The sequence below is a fragment of the Malaya genurostris genome, chromosome 2 (genome assembly GCF_030247185.1).
Source record: "Malaya genurostris strain Urasoe2022 chromosome 2, Malgen_1.1, whole genome shotgun sequence".
Taxonomy (NCBI): domain Eukaryota; kingdom Metazoa; phylum Arthropoda; class Insecta; order Diptera; family Culicidae; genus Malaya; species Malaya genurostris.
The window spans coordinates 14,478,931-14,500,405 of NC_080571.1; the positions used below are offsets into that span (position 1 = coordinate 14,478,931).

The 21,475-nt window shown below is 40.9% G+C and overlaps 2 protein-coding genes across 2 annotated transcripts in view; one reads left to right on the plus strand and one right to left on the minus strand.

The window, feature by feature from the left end:
• Positions 1-21,475, minus strand: part of LOC131432940 (small ribosomal subunit protein uS12m) — a 108,750-nt gene that overhangs the window by 9,912 nt on the left and 77,363 nt on the right. The gene's annotated exons all lie outside the window — the stretch shown is intronic.
• Positions 18,134-21,397, plus strand: LOC131432936 (aminopeptidase N-like). The gene is made up of 4 exons (XM_058599533.1): positions 18,134-19,142; positions 19,224-19,564; positions 19,810-21,043; positions 21,110-21,397. The coding sequence occupies exons 1-4, from the start codon at positions 18,166-18,168 to the stop codon at positions 21,339-21,341; spliced, it is 2,784 nt and encodes a 927-aa protein (XP_058455516.1). The 5' UTR covers positions 18,134-18,165; the 3' UTR covers positions 21,342-21,397.

A 21,475-nucleotide genomic window follows, 5' to 3' on the forward strand; every position in this document is an offset into this window, starting at 1 on the left:
TTCCCAACAGGACAATGAAGGATTTAAGGGGTCGTGTGAGAAAACTGACCCAAGCGCAGACCGACAACGGCGCGAGTACAAAAGCTTGTTGTTGCAGTTCGTTTAGAAATATGCTAAAAGCTTCGGCTGGTCACTTCACGCATGGCTTTTGTGTGTTTTCGGTTCAATGGGTTTAATGGAAAATTTTAATTAGTTTTCGGTGTTCGGTGACGAAAAAAACATACCCGCGATGAATTTGGGTTCAGGTGTTAGAGATGGTTATTCCAAAAATATCTAAACTTCAACAATCACGTGGATTATTTGCATGCTTAAAACAAACTTTGAAAAGTTTTTGGTGTTTGAGTTTTAGGAAGTACTATTGCACAAATCTCACCATCATATTCACTGCTTAATTTAAAAAAAAATGAATTGTGTAGCTAGTTTGATTTCTGTCATATATAAATTAATCAATCTAAAAATATCTAACCATGATGTTACAATTGCATTTATTTTTGCAAATTTAGCAAATGCCCCTGAACATTTCGCGTTACAGTGATCGGTCCGTCCAAAACGAATGCGAAAACAATCTGCTCATATTACTAGAAAGGACACAATCACGTTTTCGTCCGTGACCTTCTGGTTGGTTTCGGCATACCTAAGCAACCCTTGCCCCGATGGAGATTAATATTTCATGGCCTCCTCTTTACCGTATTGTCCACATTGTCACGCAGGCTCTGTACGTCCTGGCGTGTCCGCTGAAGTGGGACACTGCAACAGAAGGCATATCAAATATTGAGGAATATGAAACATAAAAGAGGTAAAATACCGTAAAGGATTTTTGCCATCAGGCAAAACTGCCCAATGCTGGGTGAGGCAGGTGAGCTATCTGCTATTTTGTTCATCCGTTTGAACGAAATTATCCCAAGCATTATGAAAATTGACGACAGTTGGTGCGAATTGAGTTTCGTAGTGAGCAGAGATTTTGAGATTTATATCTATTTGACCATACGGTGCCATCCAGCCAGCGATTTGGTCAGTTTTTGAGAATTCTATAACTTACCCATTCTGATTCCAGGTAGATCCATCACATAAACGTGGATAATTACTGGCTTTATAGGTTACTATAAAATGTCAATTTTATGCAAGATTCTTTGTTCATAGCCACGGTGACCAGCAATCGGTCATCTGTCAAAAATCGTAGTAGGCGTCAGTTGGACAATGGATTCAAACAAAAAGAAATCGTTCAATCATTCAATCATCGTCTTCGCAAAACCTTTCGTTAGCACATTTTAATAGAATTCTGAACGCCACAAAATAGCTTGCTTTATTCATTTGTGACAAGCAAAACAAAATTGATTCTTGTCTACCGAACCGTTCGGGTGTTTTTTTTTGTTTCCTGAGAAAAAATAAAGCTAAAATCGTAAGAAAATTGATACGTTTGTTTGACGCTGATTGTTGTTTTGTGTGGTTTGCTTTGTTCCGGAGTTTCTTTGTCCACTGGTGCCTGGGAAGTGTACATAACCTATCAGGCTAAGAAGTTAGCTGAAATATTACTAAAAATGAATTCAAATTAGATATCAATATTATGAATTATTAACTATTAACGATGTTTTTAATCTGTAATCTGATAAATGTTCGAATTTTAAACTATTCGATTCGACAGTGCATAGACGCAAAAAGTGTGATCCAACTTGAGCAACCCAAACCCAATAATTGTGTGTTGTGAATTGTTCAATGCATTTTATTTGATAGCAGCATCGGTAACAATTATCTACGATATATCTAAGATAGTGCAACAGCGGAATCGACCAGCTTCTATTTGTATGAAATTTTGGCATATCTTTATTATGGAAAACCATTTGTTTAGAACGGATTCAGAGTCCTAATCGACTGTTTTTCAAAAGGGCGAATGCATTTTTTACATGCGCGTTCTTTACATCTGTGTACCTCTGTAATTTTTTTTAATTGTATAAAATGGTGTCCAAGAAGTTTCAGGAAACCGATCGAGTATTAAAAAAAGGCACTGAAAAAATATTTCCAGAAAATCAACCGAAAAAATATGATTCAAAATGTTTAATTTTCAAATTGTTCGCTATATTTTCATTTTTGCAAAAATAATTTGCAGACATTTGCAAAAGCTAAAGCTTTTGATGAAAAGTGTCCATTCAAACACTAGAATATGATTTTACATATCAAAAACAATAAGTTTTGTCACTTTTCTACTAGAAGCAGCTGATCTCGATTTATTTAAATGAAACTCAAGAGTATGGGTTTTTGTAGAATTGCGCAATTAAAACAGGCTATGAAGGCTGTCCCAGAAAGTATGGACGTAACCAAAAACCGCTGCCATTTCGCAATGGTTCAGAATCTGTCAATTTTTATGGTTACGTTCTGTTGTTTACACTCTTCTCTAACCACTTGTGCAGTTGTTTATTCGTTTTCATTAGTTTGTTTCGAAATGCGTGGACTTTCAGCAGAACAACGTCGAAAAATTGTGTACAAATGGTGCACAGAACGCGGACTGTCACTAAGAAAGATAGCAAAAATGGAAGGAGTAAGTGAAAAAGCCGTGCGAAATGCAATCAGGAAGTTCGGTGAGGATAACACCTATGAGGATAGTTAAACCAGTCCGAGGCATCGATCTAAGTCGAAAAATTTGGTAAGAAAGCTATGGTCTGGCAAGCAATTTGTAGCTGCGGTAAGATTTCGAAACCCTTCATCACCACTGCTTCAATGAACAGCGAAATATACATCAAGGAATGTTTACAAAAACGACTTCTACCCATGATTCGAAGCCACAAGGATCCTGTTGTCTTCTGGCCAGATCTTGCTTCTTGTCACTGCTCGAAATCAACGGTAGAATGGTATACAACCAAAAATGTCACTTTCGTCCCAAAAGACATGAATCCACCAAATTGCCCACAACTTCGACCAATTGAGGAATTTTGGGCATTAACGAAGGCACATCATAGGAAACATTTCTCGGCAGCCGAAACCATTCAACAGTTCGAAAAAGATTGGAAAAAAGTGTCAAAACTTGTCGCCAAGAAGTCTGTACGGAATTTAATGAGGAACGTTCGCAAGAAGGTGCGCCAGCTAGTCTACAATGGCTAAGTAACAAATGTTGAGAATAATATTCTGTTGTTGTAGTCTAATATTATCAGCATATCGAATAAAATTTGAACATTTAACACTTGTGAATTATTTACAGCGAAATCAAAAAGCTTTCTGGGGCAGTCTTTAGATAGTGGTATTTTTAAGTGTAGAAAAACGTTTGATTAATTGAAACTTTGTAATTCATTTCCAAAATTGCTTATAAGAAGTTCGATAAATCACACAATCACAAACTTTCCTCTATTTATCAACTCTTCTCCTACTGCTTTATGGCGAGTAAAAGGACGAGCACGATGTTTTTGCATCACATTTAACTTGCTATTCGCTTACATAATTTGGATCTATTATTGGAAGTTTTTTAAGAGGAAGTCTCGACACGTTCGACATATGCAATCCATAAGAGCTGTGACATCCGGTCTTTTTGACGTAAAAATACGTCTTTCTTCACTTAACTGATCTGCGTACCATTTCGTAAATTCCACATCGAAAGTATTATAAAGGTAAATCAAAAAAATCCACCTAATCTTAAAATACATTCTCTTCAGTGTAAATCGCGCTACAACTAGTTGCAAAAGTGTTCTGCCCATCCGAGTTAAATTGTATGTCATAAAACAAACATCTGCTTTGGCGCTGTAATAGTAATAAAATTACAGCTATTTCTGTTTTACCAGTAACGATCGGGTCTGAGCTACAAAAGTGTCTTCATTAATCCACATCTACATCCATCCTTTCGGCTATTCGTCCAAGCATTTTCATGAACTAATGGCCAATCGATTGGAAATTATGTTACTTCATCGTAGATCTCAACAATATGAATTCCAATGACACTTCATTGAACTCAACATTCACGAAAATAGTCCTTTTCAGGACTCCTGAGCAGTGCGGCAAAACATTATTTCAATCGAATATTGATGAAAGAGAAATTTATGTCCATTGACTGTTGACATAGCCCTACTCATTCATTTGACTTTTGTTATAATACTCAAATGAAGCTCCCAGAATCCATCGTCAATTGAATAACCGTACCTAGTCACTTGAAGTTTTGCTTGCTCAGTTTCAAGTGCCAAGTAGTCCTGCTTCATTTTCTTCACTGTTGGTAGTGAGCATGTTCGAATGAATAGCCATGAACATCAACTCGATAGCCAAACCTTTTTCCGGTCAGGATTATAAATAGAGGGTGGAGGTGGCTCATTTGTGTTTTCGACTATCACCAGCAAGTTTAAATCGATAATCGACTGTTTGAAATGTATTGAGATGTGTTCCAAAGTGTTAAAAATGATAACCGAAAAAGGAAACAATTTGTTTATGTTTATTTTGTAATTGATATTTCAGTTATCATTACTGGCTTACCTTGCATCCCCTATCTTGAACCAATTCGAATATTTTTATAGCTCTTCTGTTAACATTTATAGCCTTTAGAAAGGTTGAATTGTGGAGTTTTCTCCTGAACACTTTGATGCATTTAACTCGAACGCAAAGCAACTGAACATTCTAGAAAACTTTTATTTTTAACTATTTGTTGTTATAGTAGCTATAGCTAATAGTTTTATCATAAAATGATGATCATATTTCCGATGGCATGCAGCAAAAGTTATGTTAGTACGTTAGATACAACATAAGATATTCACGATTCAAAAATTAACACTCTCCCAGGTAGATTTTTTAAAGGTACCCCATAGTAAAGTAAGACGTATTGGTGTCAAAAATCCGGTGAATTTACGTGTTCTAAGACATTCTGACATATTTTTAAGTGTGGAAACATGCAACATATCACTGAATAAGTCGTGTAATAAACTAAGAGAAATACTTTTCTTGCCGAAAATTGATCTAATAACGCAATGTAGTATTCGCTAATTTTTTTTAGGGATCCATGTTTCATCCCTTATCACATACCGACGAAAAACATCTGATTTATCATTTGTAAACATGGCCAAACAGTGCTCTGAATCATCTACACGTTTTTGTTTTTGATCGGCTGTGAGTAAACGAGACACGCACGTTGAAAAGAGCATTCTCACGGTTAATTTACGTTTAAATATAATCAATATGTAAAATTGGGAACCTTTTATTTGAATCTAAGCTAGTTGAAATCGACCCGGTTATCTCTGAGAAATAAATGTGCTTTTCAACCGAAGACTGATAACATGTTGAAATTGTCGAATTTTTAAAGATGATTTAATAAATATAAAATTGTTCTCTTCTAAAAGATTATTTTCGTTACGACTACAATTGACGTATTTTGATTGGATAATCGCAGTATTAGGAAATTTTTTATTTCATTTCGTAAGAGTAGCGTAAGCGTTCTCTTGCACTTTTTCTCGAAAATTTTCGAAGACTATGTCACGTATAAAAGCCGAAAATTGTAATAAAGAACGCATACTTTAGTAGTTAAAATAAAACTTCCGTGACGTAATGTTTTACCAAGCTCGTCATAACCCCCGGCATTTGAAAGCTGTTTAATGCATAATCACATTTACCTATCACTTCACATGAAATTTAAATACCAGAGAATTACTTTTTTTGTATATTAGTTGAAGTTAAGATTTTTATATAAATCTATTAAATGAAAAATAAACCATTTATTTCAGAAAATTAGCATAGAATTAAAATTTCTGAAAACATAAAGCAACTAATAACGTCGTGGGATCTCAAATCGACAAGCCTCCAGAAATCGTTTTTGTTGTCAATGCCATCCAACCGAAGCCGAAGTCGAGATGTTGAGGTCGCGATATATGGGTCCAGTGTCTCTAGCTTCATACCGATTTTGAACTCGTTTTTCGGTGGACCAACGGCCTATTTGAAGCATTCGACAGGAGCGGACACACTTCCGCACTCACGCAGGCACTCGGTCTAGTCTAACACATGGAAACTTTCATACTGGAACGGTCCGGTTGATATAGTAAAAAATTGTAATTAAATAACATTTCTTGCAAATATTTACACTACTTACACTTTAAGGTTATTTTCCAAATCGAGTTTTTCACACTGGGAATTCACGTAGATTCACGTAGACGTTTGGTCAATTCACGTAAACCTTATGTGATGACTTCATTCATTTTAGGGGATGTTCGTACAACATTCATTTTCGTCAATTTGACATTTGAAACCATTTTACATGATTTTTCAAGTGAATCGAACGTGAATTTTTATTTGAGTGTATTACATTTCTCTCGCAAATGTGCAAAATGACTCTCGATGTGACCGGGTTGCCAAGAAAGTTTTGATATTTTCGGTTACAAGTTTGACTACATCACATAAAATCCAAGAAAGCTACCGCTTGTTTGGCAGCCTTTTGAGCCGATTTTATTTTTCTCTCATGTTTCGTTACGTTACCAGGGAACTAAAATGGCGCTGCCATAGAAATCGACTTACCTTCACAAAAATAACCTTCACTTTATTTTTATCACGACAACGTATATGTTTTATGCACAAATCGCATCTAGATTAAATTATCTAGACACTGTCTGGATAGATTTTTGATCCATGCTTTTGAAGGCGAGAAATTCAATGGACAAGTTAAAAGTTGCCGTTTTCAGCTATGCAATTCTTCCTTCAGGAAAAAGACTTCCCCGACCGACAAAGTCAATGAATCATTAAGAAAATTTTCGCAGAATATTCTAAACTAATTTTCTAAGAGATTGTCAGTTGGGTTTTTTATATTCGTCACCGTTGCTGAGAAAATCAGATTTGAAGCGTGAAAATAGCCCTCTAAAACGCCCTAAAACACACTGGCCTCCGCCCTTAATAACAAGCAAAATCCATCTAGAAAGTGGAGAAAATCTAGAAATTTGTTTTATATGAAATTGGAAATTTTCCACTTAATGCATGCGATATATTTGAAGATTGTTTATCGTGTATCGAGTTATGCAATGACTGCCAGTTGGAGAGCAAAATATGAATACTAGATTATTAATGAAATCGTTTTGGCTCCAAGCGAGTTGTTTTGTGTGCAAATTTTACCAAGCCTACTTGATCCATGTGCACACCACATGCTTAATTAAGTATGGGCAGATTATTTTAAGATTCGAGGTTTTCTTAAATATCCTGAAATGTGAATCCCTATCTTCACGATGGATGAAATTATTGCTATCACAATGCGCTGAAATTTTATTCAGAGGCAACAAGATTGAGATGTGCAAGTAGCAAAGTCAAATTATCATCAGCTAATTCAAAACTGTTAAGTTCTCAACTTTATAGAGTAATTCCAGTTAAATTCGAAGATTTTTTTTTTGGTTTTTCTTAGGCTAAAATTCAACTGTTTCAAATTGCAAGTCATTTGAGCCCAAACGTTTTCAATTGGCCCAGACACGATCCATATTATATCAATCCATTCGAAACGTTTTTGGGCATATCTTTCTCTCAACGTCGGCTTTTTTGCGTTTGAGTGGCTATGAACAGTTTCGTACAATTTTCCACCTCTTCAAAAAAAAATTCATCCACTTGCTCACAAACTGTTTCTCCTTTTGCATGTATTATGCTTGAGTCATTTTGAGACCTTTAATATGCGAGCACCAAACAACTACTTGGAAGAGAGAAGCGTACGTGGTACCCATTTTGAAAAAAAAAGCTGAATTCGAATAAAACACAAATACGAGTTGATTCATTTTGATGGAATATGAAAGACAATACTGCTCATGACCACGCTCTTCTGAAACCGACTTTTACATAGGCCATTTGATTATTCTGATATTGTGAGTGTTCGAAATAATTTCCATTCAAAGTTAACTTTTGAACGATAGGAAGTTCACCGAGACATCTACAGTTACATCTCATCCGTATTGTTGGTAACAACTACAAACATTTAATCCGAAATGTTTTACATTGTATTTGACAGACAGACAGATCGTTTGAAAGAATACTGTTAAAAATGTGCCTTCCAAACAAGCAGCTGACGTCACTGTGACACTCTAAACTGAACAAGTGCAAAATGGACAGGAACAAGTACTTAAATGAGAGAAACAAGTACAGAAAATACTGGAAAAAGTGCAGAGAGTGTGGGAAAAGACATAGAAAGTACAAATGGTACAGAAACATGTACAGAGTACTGAAACAGGAACAGTAAGCGTAGGAACTGGTACAGAAGAAATAGAACCATGTACAGAAAGTGCAGGAATAGGTACATACAATTCCAAAACAAGTACAAAATGTACAAGAACAAGAACAGAAACTATAATAAGTCCAAATGTATCAAATGTCAAGGGCCTCATAAGGATAATCTTTGCGATAAAAATGTTGAAAAATGTGTTTATTGTGGGGAGAGACCTCATGATGATCTTTCAGTATGCGCTGCATTTAAGTTGCGTAAAGACAAAATGAAGCTTTCTTTAAAAGCACGGTCTAAGCGCACATATGCAGAAATGCTTAAAACGGTCATACATGTCTCCCCCTTGGAAACCGAAAACGGTTTTTCAAATCTTATGGAGCCAGAGGAATCTGACTCCGACGGAAATAGTGAAGATACCTCGTTTGTCACTCCTCAAGGGTCTGTTAAGAGGAGATTAACAAACCACAAAATACCTAAAAAGACACCTAAAATTACATCTTCAAAAAAAGATCCCCGTGTTAAAGCTAAAAAGCCAAATTTAAAACCAAAAACTGTGCCTCCTGGTTTGTCAAATTCACAAACCAATCCAGAAACTAGCTCAAGAAAAGACAATAATCCAGTGGGCTCCGTTTCACATTCACCAACAGGATTACTTAAGTTTTCGGAAATTGTAGAATGGATTTTCGCAGCATTCAATATTTCTGAACCTCTAAAGACTATCATAACGGCATTCCTTCCAATAGCTAGAACTTTTTTGAAACAGTTATCAGCTCAATGGCCAGTTCTTTCAGGTTTTGTATCATTTGATGGATAATTTATCATCCGCCGCAAATGATTCAATCACTGTCCTGCAGTGGAATTGTCGAAGCATCATGCCAAAACTTGATTCATTTAAAGTTTTGTTGCATAGTCAAAAATGTGATGTATTTACTTTGTGCGAAACATGGCTTACATCAAACATAGCCTTAAATTTTAATGACTTTAACATTATACGTCTCGATAGAGACTCTCCGTATGGTGGAGTGCTTTTAGGAATTAAGAAATGTTATTCCTTTTATAGATTAAATATTCCTTCGACTTCTAGTATAGAAGTTGTTGCTTGTCAAATAAACATTAAAGGAAAGGACATTTGCATTGCTTCAGTATATATTCCTCCAAGAGCTCAAGTTGGACAACGACAGCTTAATGAAATTGTCGAAGCCCTTCCTGCTCCACGTTTGATTTTAGGAGATTTCAATTCGCACGGAATGATGTGGGGTTCCGTTTACAATGATAGCAGATCATCCTTAATATATAATATTTGCGACAATTTTAGCATGACGGTACTAAATATGGGTAGCATGACACGGATCCCAAGACCTCCTGCACGTCCAAGTGCATTAGATTTATCTCTTTGCTCGACTTCAATTCGACTAGATTGCACCTGGAAAGTATTTCCTGATTTACACGGTAGCGATCATTTACCAATCATCATCTCAATTAGCAGTAACAAAGGCATTGCTAATTCAGTTAATATTCCATATGATTTGACAAAAAATATTGACTGGATTAAATACCAAAGTAATATTTCAAGTGCCTTAACTTCAATGGAAGAGCTCCCCCCACTTGAAGAATATGACTTCCTCGTTTGTGCGATTCTGGAGGCCGCAGAACAAGCCCAAACCAAACGATTTCTTGGTACATCGTCTAACAGAAGGCCTCCAAACCCTTGGTGGGACAAAGAGTGCTCAGATGCTAAGCACGCGAAACAAAATGCCTTCAAGACGTTTTTAAAACGAGGAGGAGGAACTCCTCAGAATTTTGAAAAATTCTTGACTTTAGAAACCAAGTACAAGAGCATACTTCGGGCCAAGAAATGTAGCTATTGGAGACATTTTGTCGAAGGTTTGTCAAGAGAAACCTCAATGAGCACTCTGTGGAATACGGCCAGACGAATGAGGAATCGTAACGTAGGAAATGAGAGTGAGGAATACTCGAACCGATGGATATTTGATTTTGCGAGGAAAGTTTGTCCAGATTCTGTTCCTACGCATAACATTATTAGGGAATCTTTTTCAAATAATGGTTCCATTGATAGCCTTTTCAATGATGGAATTTTCCATAGCACTCATGTCTTGTAACAATAACGCTCCTGGGTTGGACAGAATTAAATTCAACTTGGTGAAGAATCTGCCCGACCTCGCAAAAAGACGTTTGTTGGAATTGTTCAACAAGCTTCTTGAGCAAAATATTGTTCCACCTGACTGGAGGCAAGTGAAAGTTATCGCCATTCAAAAGCCGGGGAAACCAGCTTCCAATCACAACTCATATAGACCCATCGCGATGTTGTCCTGCATCAGAAAATTGTTCGAAAAAATTATTCTACGACGTCTCGACACTTGGGTCGAGACGAACGGTTTGTTGTCAGATACTCAGTTTGGCTTCCGTAGAAATAAAGGGACGAATGATTGCCTTGCATTACTTTCGTCTGACATCCAAATTGCCTTCGCTCAAAAGCAACAAATGGCATCTGTATTTTTAGACATTAAAGGAGCATTTAATTCAGTTTCCATTGATGTTCTTTCAGACAAGCTTCACCAACATGGACTCCCAGCGGTTATAAATAATTATTTGCACAACCTTTTGTCAGAGAAACGCATGCATTTTTCACATGGCGATTTGGTAACATTCAGAATTAGCTACATGGGTCTACCGCAAGGCTCTTGCCTCAGTCCGCTCCTCTATAATTTTTACGTGAATGACATTGACAGCTGTCTAGTATCCCCATGTACACTAAGACAATTGGCAGATGATGGCGTAGTTTCAGTTACTGGACCCAAAGCTATTGATCTGCAAAAACCATTGCAAGATACCTTAGATAACTTGTCCGTTTGGGCTGTCCATCTGGGTATCGAATTCTCTGCGGAGAAAACAGAGCTGGTCGTCTTTTCAAGAAAGCATGATCCCGCGCAGCTTCAGCTTCATATGATGGGAAGAATGATCCAACAGGTTTTGACTTTCAAATACCTCGGGGTGTGGTTTGATTCCAAATGCACGTGGGGAGGACACATTAGGTTTCTGATAACAAAATGCCAACAAAGAGTAAATTTTCTTCGAACAATAACCGGATCTTGGTGGGGTGCTCATCCGGAAGATCTAATAAAATTGTATCAGACAACGATACTTTCAGTGATGGAATATGGATGCGTTTGCTTTCGTTCCGCTGCAAACTCTCATATTATCAAATTAGAGCGAATTCAATATCGTTGTTTGCGAATTGCTTTAGGCTGCATGCATTCGACACATACAATGAGTCTTGAAGTTCTGGCGGGAGTTCTTCCATTGAAGGATCGTTTTTGGGAGCTTTCGTCGCGACTGCTAATAAGATGCGAGGTACTGAATCCCCTAGTTATTAATAACTTCGAAAGGCTAGTTGAGCTTCAATCTCAAACAAGATTCATGACTGTATATTTTAACCATATGTCACAGGAAATCAACCCTTCAAGATATATTCCTATCCGTGTCAGCCTCCTAAATGTCCCTGACTCAACTTTATTTTTCGACACATCCATGCAGCGCGAAGTGCGTGGAATTCCGGAACACCTACGCTCGTTGGAAATCCCAAAAATATTTACAAGTAAGTTCAGGCATATCGACTCTGAGAAAATGTTTTACACGGACGGATCGCGAATTGAAGAAGCGACAGGGTTTGGTATGTTCAACAATAATGTTTCGGTCTCCTTTAGGCTTCAAGAACCTGCATCTGTTTATATAGCAGAGTTAGCAGCAGTTCATTATAGTTTGAGTATAATCGTCACATTATCTCCAAACCATTATTTTCTTTTCACAGATAGTCTGAGTGCAATTGAAGCCATTCGCTCAAAGGCTGCTGGCAAAAATGAACCTTTTTTCTTGGGCAAAATAAAACAGTGCCTGAACGTCATATTGAATAATAATTATCAAATCACAATAGTTTGGGTCCCGGCTCATTGCTCCATTCCAGGCAATGAAAGAGCCGATATTTTAGCCAAACGTGGTGCTATTGAGGGTGAAATTTATGAGAGACCAATTGCTTTCAATGAATTCTATAGCGCGTCTCGCCAAAGAACACTTGCCAGCTGGCAAGCTTCTTGGGATAAAGATGATCTGCGTCGGTGGATGCACTCAATTATTCCTAAAATATCGACAAAGGCATGGTTCAGGGGATTGGATGTGAGTAGAGATTTCATTCGTGTGATGTCCAGACTCATGTCCAATCACTACACGTTAGATGCACATCTCCTTCGAATTGGACTTTCCGAGACTAATCATTGTGCTTGTGGCGAAGGTTACCGCGATATTGACCATGTTGTTTGGACATGCGTGGAGTATCGTGATGTCAGATCTCAACTAATAAATTCCTTGCGTACCCAAGGTAGACTATCCAATGTCCCAGTTCGCGACATTCTTGCTTGTCGTGACGTTCCTTACATGAAACTTCTTTATTATTTCATTAAGTCCATTGGAGTTCCAATTTAAATTTTATTTTATGTTAGATTGTTTTCTCTTCCATGAGTTCAACCAATAGCCAGCTATCTTATATTAAATAAAAGTGATGAACTGTTACAAACAAACCTGAAATAGTTATAAGATCATGTACAAAATAAATGTATTTCATTTAATGTAATTTATAATAGCAACTCGCTTGATAAAAACAGTGTTTAGATTAACTAATGAATACCAACATACTAATAGGATATTCGAAATGTATTAGGTTTAAAGTACTATGTATTGTAGATGCCACGGCGAAGAAAAACTTATGTATATTGCCTATGAAATAAACGTATTTATGAAAAAAAAAAGAACAGAAACTACAGGAACCGGTGCAAAAATACAGGAACAGGTGTAGAAAGTACAGCCATAAATACATAAAGTACAGATGCAAGTACAGCAACGAGTAGTAAAAAAAACCTTTTTTATTCCACCTAGTGGTGTGATGATGCCTTCCTCATAATATTTATGTTTTCAAAAACATCACTAGAAGATTCTGTCGAGATGTTTTTTTTCCAAACTTGAGTAAAATCAAAAACTTTCTTTGGTAACCTTTTCAATTTTTAAAAAGGTTATAAATGATTTAAAAGCAACCCTGCACGCTATACAAAATTGCGCTGCTTTGACCAGATATATTTTTTTTGCAAGGTGAAATGCATTTACGCACGGAGTGTGGGACTCTCCATAGGACTACCCAACTGTTGATTGGAACTACCCACTAAAACACCTTGGATCTCCAACCCTACCTCCCCGGCACCACCGCTAGGTATTATTATATTAGCAGTGGAAGGCTATTGATGCTCACAGCACCCTCCCCAGATTTAAGCAGAATGGGGATCAGCATCCTGCTCTCGAGGGATCGACCAGTTGAATGACGAGATCGGTCCAGTGATGCCGGTTGGAGAGTAACTTCCGGTTAACTGGCGCCTCGACGACCCAAAACTGATGCTACGTCGCGGAACTACTCGACTAGTCTCCGCCGAAGGATCTAGCCTGCACCGACGGAGAGTTCCCCGACGAAGGAGGCTCTCCCGAAACCGATGCTTTCGATACCCGTCAACGCCCGACCGAGAGGATGCCTGAATCGACTCAGTGATTCCGGCTGGAGGATAGCTTCCGGTTCACTGGCGCCCCGACGAGCCTAACAGTTTTACGTACTACTCGTCTAGTCTCCGACGAAGGATCTAGACTACTCCGACGAAGAGCTTCCCGGCGAAGGAGGTTCTCCCGGACCGACGTTTATTCGCTGATCCCTCTTGAGCTTACTACGGTTGCACGCGACTAACGGTCGCGGCTACCTGTTGCTCCGCACTCCATTTTCGCTGCAATATGGCCGCAATTTGGGATGCCGCGGTCGACACTGCGTTCCAGTTCTCTACGCAGTGGCACATTCTCTGGATCAGGTTCTCCGGTGTGGTGTCAATGCCGCATGCCTCCAGTAACTCACTCCTTTGAGCCGCGAAACGGGAACATGCGAACAAGACGTGTTCTGCCGTCTCGATCTCGTCTGGGCAGCCAGGACATACAGGGGATGTCGCGTGGCCGAACCTGTGGAGGTACCACCTGAAGCACCCGTGGCCTGTGAGGAATTGCATCAGGCCGAAGTTCACTTCTCCGTGAGGTCTATCTAACCAACTCGACACCCTAGGTATGAGCCGATGTGTCCACCTACCCTTGGTAGAGCTGCCCCACTCTTGTTGCCATCTGCGTAGAGAAGCGGCTTTGGAGGCCCTACGGGCGTTCCTGTCTCCTCGCATGCTGTAGCACTCCGCGTCTTCCTTCACTATCAGACCGATAGGCATCATACTTGCAACCACGCAGGCCGCATCCCTCGATACAGTGCGGTATGCACTGATCACGAGAAGACACATCAGTCTATGCGCATCTGTGCGTTGCGTTCCACATTTAGTGCCGACGCCCATACCGGGCTGCCGTACCTGAGGATCGAAACTGCAGTGCGTGATGCACTCAGTTCGACTTCTTCGATGGATTCGCCGTAGACTGTCAGTGTGACGTCGTCCGCGAACCCGACTATCTTGACAGCCGGAGGGAGCCTCAACCTCAGTACTACATCGTACATTATATTCCACAGGATCGGGCCTAAGATAGATCCCTGTGGTACTCCAGCCGTGATTGAAGTGCTACGTGTGCCTTCCTCGGTCTCGTAGAGCAATACACGGTTCTGGATGTAGCTTTCCAGAATCTTGTACAGCCCTTCCGGTACTCCCAGTCGAAGTAGGGAATCAGCAATGTCTGCCCAACAAGCACTATTGGAAGCGTTCTTAACGTCTAGCGTTACTACCGCACAGTGCGGATTCCTCGTCGTTTGCGCTGGATAGCTACCTCCGCCGTGGTTACCACCGATGTTATGGCGTCCGCCGTCGACCTGCCTCTGCGAAACCCGTACTGCTGGCTGGACAGTCCTCCTGCCTCCTCTATGAAGGAGGATAGCCTGTTGAAGATGATTTTCTCAAGGAGTTTCCCCACGGTGTCGATCAGACATATTGGTCTATACGCCGATAGGTCCCCTGGGGGTTTCCCAGGTTTCGGTAAAAGTACCAACCTCTGCCTTTTCCAAATGTCTGGGAACATACGCTCATCCAGACATCTCTGTATGACCTCCTTGAACATGTCCGGTTTTGTCTGACCCCGGGGCTTTCTTTGTATCGAGCGATCTCGCAGCAGTGAGCAACTCCTCATTCGCCAGGCGTACTTTTCTTTGTCGGCCTTAACCAACAACGCCTCGCCTTTGTCCCTAGCCCTCCTCCCGAGAATGAGTCCAGCATCTTTTTGGACCCTTTTCTTCTTGGCGACCTTCAGCCATGGTTGCTCAGGTTGATTCTCGCCGGGTTCGCTTTCATGACTCGGATCCGGGGGTCGAGTGCCGAGGTTTGGGTTGAGCCCTTCGCCACGTTCCTTCGTCCCATCATTTCCGCCATCGTCTTTACTCCTTTTGGCCTTGGGAGTTAGGCGTTTACTACCTGGAGAATCCCTGGCGCAATTCCGGCGCTGTTTATTCCGCTCAATCGTGAGCCGGAGCGCATAGTCGACCGCATCCTGCTTTTTATCGGTATCGAAGGTGAAGGGCTCTGTTTGAGAACACTTCTCCGATTTTCCGCCACCCTCTAGCCGCACTATGAACGCCTCTTGGTCCCTTCTAGCTACGTTCACGCCCTTACGTAGCTTCAGCAAGTTCACCTTCTGCTCCTTGCTGATGTTGGATTTCTCCTGCGTGAATTCGATAATCGCGTCATACTCGGCTTGACTACTTCATTCACTTGCTCCCAGGACTCAGGCTGGTCCACTGGTTTGACAGGGGCATTGCTGTCGCTCGTCCCCTCAGCTACCGCTTCGCTCTCCTTTCTCGCACCCGTTCTGGATGAAGACCTCCTCAAACCCCCTGTTGCGAAAGGGTTCATCTCCTTGCTCGATGCCGATGTTGTAAAACTCATTTTTTATGGGTCCCCCTTATGGCTACCGTCAAACCCAGCCGAAAGTAGTCGCTATCATGATCCCATGGTTACCTATGTGGTGCAGTGAGGCCATGCGAGGGTTGGCTTTACGCTCAGCCGGATCAGCGCAAATCAGGAAAAAGGTATCTGAACCTATTTCCACCCAGTCATCCCAACCAGGTGGCTGAAAGTGAGACGGTGTGCCATAAGGCCTTCCACGGTTTTATGGGACGGAAGGCAGATGCGACATTAGCCTACTCGCCATTTCAAGCCGGTTCCACCCTGCTTTACTGAAGGAGCAGAATACCGCAGCTGTCAGCCCAAGCTTCTCTATATATTCCGATCTACCGTATCGTATCCATGGATGGTATGGTAGCCAGTATGCCCATAGTTAGGACCTCACTGGCGTTAGTCCTAACGTGCCGAGTCGGCACTCCCGCTGGGCTTGTGCACTTTGAGCGGCACACGATCGCTTTAGTAGGACTTGCTTGCGGATACATGCAGCTTTTTATAGAGGATTAGCAGAGCCCACTGCCAAACCCCACCACATCCTAGACATAGTCCCTGCTGCCCCAACCCAGGACCTGATCTGGTTGGAACCAACTGTCATAGAGCATTATAATAACTTTTTTCAGTAATCATTAAAATTGATTGAAAGTAGTTTTGATTTATTTACATTTAATCTAATATTAATGCATTACGAAGTGTGATTTCAGTGCTGGACTCGAGTCATTTCATATTCTAGGACTTAAGGTCTGAGGACAGAGGGTCGCGTGTTGAGTTTTAAATCGACCACGTGGCTCGCTCAATTCCCTTTGCGCATCGTATTTCTCTTGTACTCTCTCGTATATGAGCAAACTGTACCGGGTTGCCAGCATACATGTTATTATTTTGATGAAAAATTTTATAACATAAATCTATCGTATGGGTTGAACATTACATAGATTCCAATGAACAATGAAAAAATATTGCGAAACAAAAAATGTGTTTATATACAATGAAACGTCTGTGTGTTTGGCAGCCTTGTCGAGCCAATTTCATTTCTCTCTCCTTTTTCAGAATGCTATTAGGAAACCAAAGCGTAAAAAATGGCGGATGCATTGAAACTGACTTTGTTTCACAGAGAAATACAATGTCTTCGAAATTTAGTTGAGAATTTTCTGTGTAATTTTCAGAATGATCCATTCAGTCTAACGGTCGTGTTGTATGCTGAAACTTGGAACTGCTGAAAATTGGAACGCTCGGAAATGCATACCGCTACTTGTTCATCGAATATCTCGGCTTTGACGGCCTGTATCATAAATCTACCGTGACAAAGTCTAGATAGTTTAGTTTAGATGCGATTAGTACATAACAACATATATGTTATCGCGATAAAAATAAAGTCTTGTATTTTTCTGTGAAACAGTCAGTTTCAATGCATATAAAATTGGCTCGACAAGGCTGCCAAACACACAGACGTTTCATTATATATAAACACATTTTTTGTTTCGCATTCAATCTCTGTGAAAGTTGAATATTTTTTCATTGTTCATTGGAATCTATGTAATGTTCAACCCATACGATAGATTTATGTGATAAAACTTCTCATCAAAATAATAAAATGTATACTGGAAACCCGGTACAGTTTGCTCATATACGAGAGAGTACAAGAGAAATTCTGCAAAGAAATGAGAAAAAGATACACCCGGTGGTAAGTATCGAAACCAAATATTCGCGAAATCAATGTATGAGTTAAAATTTCCAAATGATTTATTTCCGTGCAAATTAACGATGCTCTAGAACAGGGAACGGTAGAGGCAAGTCAAGTCAATATCATTGGAAAGCATTTATGGGTTCTCAACCAGTTCATCCTAAATTGTGTCATCGTTTGGCTTTATCACCTCGCACCGTCACATGTGGGATGATAGCAGGTGTAGTAAAAGATGCGCTACTATCTATCAGGCTTGACCGCTACAATATAGTCATATTTTACAATTCGTTTTATCTGTCCCAACGCCTTAAAATGCATGGTCCCGCAAGTGATACCGTTAGTAGATTTGCAACTTTCATTTGAACTGCTTCGGAATGAATGTGAGAATAGTTTGGTGCTGCTGGATGGTTATCCTAGGGAGCCTCCTGATAGAAGCCAAAGGTCCTCTGGTGGAGGACAGTTCGGACGCGTTGGAAGTAGTGTCGGCATACGTCAGTCGTGAAATCGATGAAACATATTTTCTTCCAAGAAAAACCGTACCGTTTCATTATTTTATCCAGTTGACAACCAACGTGCATAAGAACGATTTGACATTCCAAGCGACCACGGAGATCTACTTCGATGTGCTGGAACCGACTAGTGAAGTGACGATGAATATACAGGATCTCGAAATCGAATCCACAGAATTATCGAAAATAGTTGGTTTGACAGCTCCGCAAGTTATAGACAATCCTCAGTTCACGATCGATACCCGGATTGAGCATGTAGTGTTTTTATGTAAAACTGAACTGGCCGTAGGACGGTACATCCTGAAAGTCACCTACTCCGGAACGATGCGTAACTATCAGAGCGGTTATTTGGTTTCATCGTACCGAGATGATACCAAAAAAGTCGTATACGTCGGATCAACTCACTTCCAGGCAACGCTGGCACGTCGAGTTTTTCCCTGTTACGATGAACCGGACATGAAAGCCACCTTCACTCTCTGGATTACACATGACGCAAATTACGATGCGGTATCCAATATGGTTATCGATTCGGTTCAATCGGATAGCAAAGATCCGTCGTACCATTTGACCAAGTTCCGTAAAACGCCAAAAATGTCGACATATCTACTGGCGTTTGCAGTTACGAATTTCAAGAGCCGAAGCAAAGGTATGCATCAGGTTTTGGTGCGACCGAACGCCTTCGAGGATTCGGCATTGGCACTCGAAGTTGGTGTGGACATACTGGAAGCTTTAGATGAACACACGGGACTGCCGTACAGTGATTCCATGGGCAAGATGACACAGATTGCCATCCCGGATCGCGGTACAGGTGCGATGGAAAATTGGGGTTTAGTTACCTATGGGTAGGTTCCGCAGTGCGGTGACGTATAGATTTTATTGACGTCGACAATTGATGATTATCATTTATTTGTTTATGATTTTAGAGAGCCGGCACTGCTGTTCAATCCATCGGTCAATAGCTATCGCAGTCGTAAACAGGTGACTACGGTTATAGCTCACGAATTCGCCCACCAGTGGTTCGGCAATTTGGTGAGCCCGAAAAAGTGGGAATACATTTGGCTGAATGAAGGTTTTGCCACCCTGTATCAGTATCTGGCGACCAAATTGGCGTATCCGTCGTCGGAATACTGGGAGCTGTTCAACGTGGAGGTGGTGCAACGGGCGCTGCGGGCGGATGCTACCGAAAATGTTCGACCGATGAATCATCCGGCTGCATCACCGGATGAAACGTGGCACCTGTTTGATGTCATTGCCTATCAGAAATGTAAGTCAATATCGGACTATTAAGGCTGACTAAAAGTAAAAAGGGGCGTTGGTTTTGAGCCCTCGACAAACTGTTCTTTTCGGTAGCCATAGACTACTTTGATCACTACTTGCTCCATTTGTTCTCTATATAAATGTAAACAAATTACTGTCAAACATTCCCAGAGCGCGAAGAGCGTATCAGTTTACTTTTTGTCAGCTTTTAGGCTAATACAAACTAATCGAACTGAATTCAACGATTTGTAGCCGGTAGTGTGCTGAACATGTTCCGCCACGTGCTTGGCGACGAAAACTGGCAGCTTGGATTGAACATCTACCTGAAAAGCCACAAACTGGATAGCGCAACTCCGGATGATCTGTATGCGGCGCTTCAAGAAGCAATCGATGAAAAAGGTGTGATCCCTAAGACTCACACCATCAACGAACTGATGAAATCGTGGACAGACGCCGCCGGATATCCTTTGCTGAACGTCCGGCGGTTGTACGGAACCTACGAAGTGATCATTTCACAGGAACACTTTTTGGCGGATAAACGCCTTCCGGATGATCACGTATGGCACATCCCGTACAATTTCGTTCACCGTAGTGCACCGAGAGCGGATGACCAGGGTCAAATCCATTGGTTGTCAAGCAAAGCAGCTAAACTTACGATAAACACAGCCGGCAACCAGTGGATCATTTTCAACCGGGAACAATTCGGTTACTATCGAGTGAACTACGATGCACAGAATTGGCAGCTGATAATTCAAGCCTTACTTGAAAATCCACTGTCGATCAACCGTGCCAATCGTGCTCAACTGATCGATGATTCCTTCAATCTGGCCCGATCGGATCGCCTGGACATGTCGGTGGCCCTCAAACTGCTAACCTACTTACGTTACGAAACAGATTACCTTCCGTGGGCCGCCGCCAATAACGTACTCAACTATTTCTACATTAAGCTTCGTGGCACTGCTCACTATCCCAATTTTGTGAAATTCGTTGAAGAAATCACCGCCGAAACGTACAAAACTCTCCGGGTCGACACGATTGCCAACGAGGAAACGACTCTGCACAAATATCTGAAGCAAACTGTCTCCAATTGGGCTTGCCGAGTCGGTAACCAGGACTGTCTGGACAAGGCTTATGTCGCTCTGAAAAAGGAAGTCGATGGTGGAGAGTCCGTTCATCCGGACGTGGCATCCGTGATCTATTGCCATGGGCTACGCGACGGAACCTACAATGAACTATCCTACCTGAACCCGAAGAGGGATGGCTCTCGCAATCAAGCTCAACGTTCGGATCTGATTGCCGCACTCGGTTGCTCGAAAGACGAAGCCAGCATTAAGTCATTGTTGTTCTTGCTCAAGGTACCGACCGTAACCTACTTGTCTTCCGAGCGTTCACAGTTTGTGGATGCCATCCTAGCCGGCAGCCGTGAAGGAATTGACACCTTGATTAACTACCTGATGGCGGATAATAACGCGAAAGAGTTACTGGTGTAAGTCAGGCTAAGTAGAATTGGAATCGAGATTGGAATGAGACTTTATTTTTTCTATTTTTCCAGCATTCTCGGTGAAGGTAAGTTCAACGAAATTATAGTGGGAATTGGATCACTCACCAACAATGCCACGGAACGGCAGAGATTGGAACAGTTGTTGGAGGCGTTGCAGGAGATCCTAAAACCCGAAACGGCAACGAATGCCCGAGCATCTGCTACGGCGAACGCTGATTGGTTCGACAGTCTAGAGGGGCTGGTGTCTGTTGAATTTTTCGAGCAGTATGAAAATAATGTATAGTTAACAACATGAAAATAATGTACAGTGATCAGAAAATAGATAAAGACTGTCCCAGACAGTATGGAAGCACTTTAATTTCACTGTAAATAATTCACAAGTGTTAGATCGACGACACGACCTGCCACTCGTGTATC

Coding starts and splice junctions, on each gene's coding strand:
- LOC131432936 (XM_058599533.1), top strand. CDS start 18,166: ATGAATGTGAGAATAGTTTGGTGCTGCTGGATGGTTATCCTAGGGAGC. Junction 19,143..19,223: donor TGGGGTTTAGTTACCTATGG/GTAGGTTCCGCA, acceptor TTATGATTTTAG/AGAGCCGGCACTGCTGTTCA. Junction 21,044..21,109: donor AACGCGAAAGAGTTACTGGT/GTAAGTCAGGCT, acceptor CTATTTTTCCAG/CATTCTCGGTGAAGGTAAGT.